General features: G+C 45.4%; 1 protein-coding gene across 2 annotated transcripts in view; it reads right to left on the bottom strand.

Annotated features, from left to right (window-relative positions):
• Nucleotides 1–789: 789 nt before the first annotated feature.
• Nucleotides 790–7,676, bottom strand: part of CIAPIN1 (cytokine induced apoptosis inhibitor 1) — a 13,408-nt gene continuing 6,521 nt past the window's right edge. Inside the window, exons 4-9 of one of the 2 annotated variants that reach the window (XM_010861888.1) lie at nt 7,338–7,417; nt 5,706–5,868; nt 4,182–4,255; nt 2,916–3,031; nt 2,356–2,437; nt 790–1,843 (exon numbers count right to left, since the gene is read on the bottom strand). In XM_010861888.1, the coding sequence (XP_010860190.1) occupies nt 1,733–1,843; nt 2,356–2,437; nt 2,916–3,031; nt 4,182–4,255; nt 5,706–5,868; nt 7,338–7,417 (626 nt within the window). In that variant the 3' untranslated portion in view covers nt 790–1,732. The remainder of the gene's footprint in view (nt 1,844–2,355; nt 2,438–2,915; nt 3,032–4,181; nt 4,256–5,705; nt 5,869–7,337; nt 7,418–7,676) is intronic. The other variant, XM_010861889.1, reaches the window with a different exon arrangement.

Below are 7,676 nucleotides of genomic sequence, written 5' to 3'. Positions count from 1 at the left end.
TATACAGTATAGTGATTCATGATTTTTCAAGGTTATACTCCATTTAGTTATTATAAAATATTGGTTATAGTCCCCATGTTGTACAATAATGTATCTATGCAGTTATTTTATACCTAATAGTTTATACCTCTTACTCCCCTACTCCTATATTGGCCCCCACCTGCTGAACTCATAACTAGTTTGTTCTCTGTATCTGACTTCTGCTTTTTTGTTATATTCACTAGTTGGTTGTATTTTTTAGATTCCGTATATAACTGATATCACTTCTCATGTCACTTAGCCTAATGCCCTCCAAGTCCATCCATGTTGTTGCAAATGGTAAATTTCATTTTTTATGCCTGAGTAGTATTCCACTGTATGTATATACCATCTTTAATGTTGCTTATTATTCATCTGCTGATGGACATTAGGTTGCTTCCATTCTTGGCAACTGTAAATAGTACTGCTATGAACACTGGGGTGCATATATCTTTTCAAATTAGCTTTTGGTTTTTTTGGATATAAATCCAGGAGATTTGCTGGGTCATATGGCAGTTGTAGTTTCAGTTTTTTGAGAAATCTCCATCCTGTTTTTCACAGCGGCTGCACCAATGTTGTACATTCCCACCAACAGTGTATGAGGATTCCATGAGGGACTTTATCTGCAAATCCTTTCATATCCACCACACAATATAACCCAATCACAGCAGTGATGTCCTGTCATCCTCACAGGTCCTGCTCAGTCTACCACGGGGCTTCAGAGTCAAGCCATACCCATAACTAAAATCCATCAGAATGGACAAATACCAACGGGTACTTTTCTTTATTGTTAAAACAGGAAAACCTGGGTCTCTCATATCTACACACTCTCTCTTGCTATCTGGCAAGATCACTTTCATGTTTGTGTAGGTGGGAACAAGAACAGAGGAGCTCCTGCTCAGAGATTTACTGTTGGTTCTGCTTCTGCCCTGCTTCTCTCTAAATGCTCACCAGCACGGACTCTTCAAAAGGCGATGGAGGTCGGTCCTGATCTCTAAGTGCAGGAATGGCTCCCTGTGGTGTGACTCAGTCTCTCCAAAAATGGTTGTGGTACCAGGTGAGCTTAGATGGCTGTGTCAGACATCACAGACACACAGACATACACCCTCTTCACAGCGAATATGCGTAAGTACATAAATTTTAATAACCTGCTGATGAACAGAAATGAAATAGGACACAGATGTAACACATTAACACATGGATGGGGGGAGACAAGTGGAGGGAGCAGGACACTGGATATGATCATGGCAACCCATGAGTGATTCCCTTGGTGCTGAGGTCACAAGACCCTCGCCTCACGTCACCAAAAACTGCATGGTAAATAAACCCCCAACTCTGGGAGATAAGCTGTGGGCGCTGTTGCAGAGCTTAGGATGAGACAGGGTCCTCCCTGTCAGTGTCAATACTCAAGGGCAGCGGGATCCAAGAGTGTCACAGTCAGCACTCTGACGTAGGGAGAGGGGCCCACTTGAGATGAGCACCATTCGCCTAACACTGGGTGAAGGAGGTCCCCACTCAGGTGGTAGGGCCCCAGGATACCTTGGTCTTGACCGATGGCAGCACTCCACACCACTGCGCCCCGGCCAGCTCCACTCTGTCCCCTGATCACCCTCCCCGCCAGGGACCTAAGTCAGAGGAGATGGGGGGAACCATGTGGTGGGATGTGAGGGGCGGGAGCTGGCGGAGGAGCAGGTGTGCCCCAGGCCAGGCCCTCCTAGGCGTCGTGGAGGTTGCTGTCACTCAGGAGCACCTTCTCCCCAGGTTTGAAGGCTGGCATCCCAAGGTAGGGGCAGCTGGCACAGCGGAAAGCATCGCCCAGGTAACACTGTTGAGAGAAGAGACCCATTAGCGAGAAGCTGAGTGTCAGCTCTCCCGGAGATATGGGCTGGAAGATGATATAATATGGCCATGGCAGCCTGAAGAGAATGAGTGGGAGTATCTGTAGGTCCAGCTGAGACCCACAGACTGAGAGTCTTTAAGATCTCTGATTTCATGAAAGACAAATGTCTACAGAAAGTTCCTTAGGTGGACATACTTCTGGGTTCTCAGCAGTTCAAATCATAGCCACACGTAGCAAATGGTTAGGTAGCTTCAGGCCCCGTGTGAAGCAGAAAGAAAGGGGCCAGAAATAAGAAATGACAGGCGCCTGCCTCCCTATGGTCCTGAGCGTGCTACGCACCCTCAGGTGATAACCCGTCTCCCCACTACTCCCTGGAGACACCGTCTCGCATGTCCACCTATTGTTACAATACTTGGGCAGTAGCTTCTGTAAAGCTGGAGCTGGTCTGTGTATGCTTTAGTCCTTTGTGAATACTGAGTAACCATCCAGATACTCACATTTCCACAAGCTGACTTGGGCTGGGAGCTTATCTGGTCCCTCGATTTCTCTTTTTCCAGTTCTTCTGCGAGGCCACAGGTGCTGGGGGAAGTCAGGAGCTGATGAGTGAGATTTCCTGCCACCCAAATCCTTGACAGACCTCCTTTCCCCTTGAGCCTTTACAGATCCAGACATGGACCTTTCCTGGCCTAGTCAGGTTTGGGCTCCACAACTCAATAAGGTATTGTTTGGAGATTCACACAGAGATAGTAATCTATGAAACAAGTCAGGAAGGAGCCCAAACTTAGGAGAATGTAGCCTCTTGGGAGGAGATGGAGGGAGATGCAGCTGAGGAAGCCAGCGGAAGCAACGTCTGAGGTTCCCGATTCTTAACCTGGGTGGTCAGTACCTGGGTGTTAGTTTTAGTACTCTTTAAAATGTACCTGTTTAGGACACTCTTCTATACATCTGACACACTTTCCTGTAAGATATGTTTTAGTAATTGTAAAATACAGTGATTCTTTGAGAGTCAGAAGTGGCTGGCAGCAGCGTGGCGGCCCCAGCGCACCCCAAGGCTTACCAGTTCTTGCAGGCTTTCCTCTTTTTCCCTTCCCCACAGGAAGGGGCCCGCAAGGAAGCTGGGTCTGGCTTCTTCAGATCTTCCGCGTCCAGCAGTTCATCTGAGTCGATAAGATCCTGGAGAGTGTTGGAGGCCATGAATGACACAGTCGTGGTCTCTGCTAATGAACAGCTGATGTGGTCACGGGCCACGGCAGCAGTTCACCCCTGTGTGTCAGAAGGCGTCCACCGTCCTACCCAGGGTTGATCATCGCACCCAAGCCGCCCACACAGCAAGTAAACTGCGGGCACGGAAGCTATACTGGGTTGTGAGGGGCCTGGGAACTCATTTATGATGTGCAGAGATTATGTGTGAGGAGGGTGGGAGGGAGGGAGCAGGAAGAACAGAGAACTGTTACATGTACTTGAATATATAAGGACTGTCACACGAGAAAAGGGGATGGAATATTTTCCATATAATTTCAGGGGAAAAGGCAATAATAATATATACACTTGGGTAATTTGTGAGGGCAATTAATCTTTAAGTTCTATGAGGACACAAACCATCACCTATTTTGCTTACCACTAACCTCGATAGTCACAGAAATGAAGCATTTTATTATAGAAAGCACAGATGTGAGATTTTAAGACAGTGAGCATTTGGAATCTTGTCCAGATGAAGAAGCCAAAAAATATTTTAGCTGGCTAACTCTTTTTAGGTTTACACATGCCTACAAGAGTCTTCAGTATATCACATGAAGTGAGAACAAGAAAATCTGTGGAGAAAGATGCTGAAAAGGAAATGTAAGATGCCACCAATGTGGAGTTTCCTTCTGAGTCAAAAACACCAGTGTCAGGCACCACCACAAGGCTGGGCTTTAAATGCTTTCACACTTACGAATTCAGAGAGTCCATTCCAAACTATGACCACTCCTACCTAACATGAACATCGCTCAGTCGTGTCCGACTCTTTGCAATCCCATGGGCTATATACAGTCCATGGAATTCTCCAGGACAGAAGAGTGGAATGTGTAGCCTTTTCCTTCTCCAGGGGATCTTCCTAACCCAGGGATCAAACCCAGGTCTCCCACATTGCGGTCAGATTCTTTACCAGCTGAGCCACAAGGGAAGCCCAAGAATACTGGAGTGGGTAGCCTATCCCTTCTCCAGCAGATCTTCCTGACCCAGGAATCAAACCGGGGTCTCTTGCATTGCAGGCAGATTCTTTACCAACTGAGCTGAGAAAAGCCTAAAAGAATGCAATCAGGTGACCACAGAGCTGACTCACCACGCTCTCATCCTCCATATCATTGGCCGAGAGGGTCCAGAGCTTGGCAGCTGCAGGGTCCACAGCAGGCTTCCCTGAGTTCAACCAATAAAAGAAAACAAGCTCCAGAAAAGCAGCCAGAAACAAGGTCCACAAACATATTAAGTGCTTCTCTTTAAGGCTGTGCAGGGAACACACTGGACTGGGAGTCAAAAGACTTGGGCTCAAAGCCCAGCTCAACCACTTATAAAGGACCCATCACTTTATGGTAATAAAAGTCATCCTTTGTTAAGTACTTGCTTTGTGCCAGATATTAATACTACACATTAAACACTTTACATATGTTATCTGGTTTAGTCTTGCTAACCACCTCATGAGGAAACTTATCTGTCATCCTCATCTTCTGAGGAAACAGATTTAGATACTTGGGCCAGTTTCATACAGCCACAAATACAGACACAGTCTGCCTAACGCTTTAACCTTCCACTCCAGCTTGCTTTCTCCTCCTCCTCTTAGTTTCAGTCCCTAGAGCATGGGGCTTAATAGTATCCCCTAAACCCACAGCAGGAGATTTGCAGATTAAATGAGAAAGTGTGCCAAAAAGCATTATGAATAGCAAAGCTTTGGTCTCATGTAAACCTGTTATAGACAAGAAAATGGGCTCTGGAGCTGATGGTGGTAGTTTAAGAACAAATCAGTGACAATTACACCTTCTGATTCCCTTTCCGGGGGCTTCAGTGTGGGCTGGCTCATGAACGGGGCTTAGGGGGCAAAGTGTGCCCCCTGTGAGGGGCAAAGTGTGCCCCCTGTGATCACTGTCACAACTGGATGCTCAGACCCCCACAGGGCAGGTCATCTAAGCAGATCCTAGCTGCTCTGGAACTGTGAATCCAAAGGTTAGGATGCCAAAGAATTTCTTGAAGATTCAGGTTGGACAGCAAAACACAGCAGTGTGAATGTATACTTGTAAATTTCTGTCTACCTCACAGCTGGGACAATTTTTCTCAACCTGGGCATTAAAAGAAAGTGATAGGAAGGGTGAGAATGATGACAAAGGACTGGGTGTAATTTTCTAAACAGAAGAGCTATTTTTATAAATGTCTTAAGATCCTCAAAGAAAGAAAAGCTGACTTCAGTGGCACAGAGAAAAGGACACGCAGGAAGAGGAACAGGGCACTCTTATCTGCCATGACCGCCCCTGGGAGGTCTTCAGAGGGTAAGTGTCATGATTCTGGGGTCTGGAAAGACTTCATTAGCTAATGAAGCCACAGGACTCAGAACCCTGGACTCTGGAACCTGGAGGCCTCAGCATCCTCTGGCGCAGGAGGAGGGGCTGAACTAGGTAATATCCACGTGCCACTTCAGTTTCGGATTATGAATATGCCCAGGACAGCAGTACATTAAGCATCCTTCTATTTGGAAATGAGAGAAATTAAGGAAGGAGCTGATTCTATAAAGTTCTCACCACCTCACTCAGATCTCTGGCTCGGTTTCTAATAGGACCTCCTAAGTCACTCAGATAGACATGTCCCTAGGCCATCTCACCAGAAGACTTCTTGGCAATAGAAAGCTTAAGTTGACTAGAAGAGCCCACTTCAAAGTTGGGCTTTTTGCCTGTGATCTGCACAGAGAGCAGACTGTCGCTGTGGTAACCCAGGTGTTCTCGGACAGACTGAATCTCCTCAGGGCTCAAGGACTCGCGCTGCAGCTGGAATTCAAGACAGCAGAGGATCAGGGCACATCACAGTCCTTCTACAGTGTGACACGGTACCATGTCCCCCCATGGATGTCAAATGCTTGCATCTGGAGGAAGCACACGACAGCGGGAGGTCATAGACAGGGCCTCGGGCCTCACGTTCTCCAGAGCGTAACCTCTGTCTGCATGTTTACAGTTAGCCCATCCCATGGACAGTTTGAAAGTATTTATCAGATAGCGGTCTATTGGGTACAAGGCGCTGTGCGAGGCCTTGTGGGGACTGTAATAATTGTTATTATCAAGATGAACTGGGTGTGTTGAATAGGATCAAAGCCTGTAGCGGGGAAGCATGCCCATGATAAAGAGGCTAGAAATGAAATATGTAGTAGAGAAAGTGAACCAAGGGGGAGGGAAATGCTTTTTATGTTCCTTGAGACGAAGCAGCAGGCAGTAAAGGTAGGGAAAACAGTAGGGGGTACCACCTCTGTGTCCAACAATTAAGGAATGAATGGCCACAAAAATCAGAGTCCATTTACACCACTGAATGTTGTTCCATCATTAATAACCAAGTGGGGAATACACTGATATGGATAAATGTCAAGCGTATCTAAAGGTGGAGAAAAGAGCTAGTGACTGAACAATGTATAATGTGACTTGATTTACATTAACAATGTGTAGACATACACACATAACACTCTTGTAAATACATAAAATGTCTGAACAGCCACACCAAAAAGTGTATCGGTGGCTTCCTCTAGGGAGGGAAGTGTAAGCAAGGTCTGAGACGTCACTTTAAATTCTTTGGTCTTAATTGAAGTTTTATGAACATCACGTATTTTAGAATTAAAAAAGGGAAGAACTTTAACTAAAAAGAAAAATTAAAAAGGGAAAGTATAAAGAAACTGAGGCCCGCGGCCATGTACAGATCCAAGTATAACAACTATTGTGATTTAACACCTATCTCTCACACAAGAACATTTCAGCATGGGAGAAGAATGCAGAACCATGAATACCTCTATTTAATGTTAATGTTTCTACTGAATTGTCAGAAAAGGATTTCCCCTCTAACCTATTCCAGCCTCCCACCAAAAAGGTGAGGAAAATAACTGTGTAAGATTTGTGTAATAATTGTGTAATAATTACAGGTGACTGCCTTCCCCGTGGGCCTAAGACTTGTGTCCACTAAGAGATGTGTTGCTCCCTTTCTGCCTCAGGCATCACCACCAGTACTGAGACCAGAAAATGGCCCAGCCCACATGGGCCCAAGCTGAGTCTGTCCAGAGGAGGCTGATGTTAGAGGTCTCCTCCTTCGAGGCATCAGGTGTCTTCTCAGTTTGTTTGCTAGTCTAAGTAACGCGGCTCACCTCACCTTTAGGGCTGCTATTTCTCCCGGGTTCTCTCTGTATCATCTGACAAAGAGATACTGGGCTTAGTGACCCAAGGCTTAAATTCCCAACGAAGAAGGTCATCTACAAACATACCTCTTTTACTTCCACAAGACCAGAAAGAGTCAGGGCTGAACACAGCTTAGATGCCGTCTTCACTTTGCTATTGTTAACTGCTAAGAGGAAAACCCCAATTAGTAGCGTTATAGGCCAATGCAGGAAAAATTATAAAGGCTCTATCCTAATCGAGTCAACAGGGCATTAAAATAATAATAACCTATTCTGTTTAATAGAATATAAATATATTTATATACAATATAAATATGTATATATATATTTTAATGATAATATTTTAATTAGAGAAATCCTTTTGGTTGTTCAAAGTGCTCTTATACAATAAATCCTTTATTACTGTTTCTTATCACTCTCTGTTTC

This window comes from Bison bison, unplaced genomic scaffold (genome assembly GCF_000754665.1).
Source record: "Bison bison bison isolate TAMUID 2011002044 unplaced genomic scaffold, Bison_UMD1.0 scf7180017864473, whole genome shotgun sequence".
Lineage (NCBI taxonomy): Eukaryota > Metazoa > Chordata > Mammalia > Artiodactyla > Bovidae > Bison > Bison bison.
Note: the sequence above shows the minus strand (reverse complement) of the source record. Positions and strands in the feature narration are given on the sequence as shown.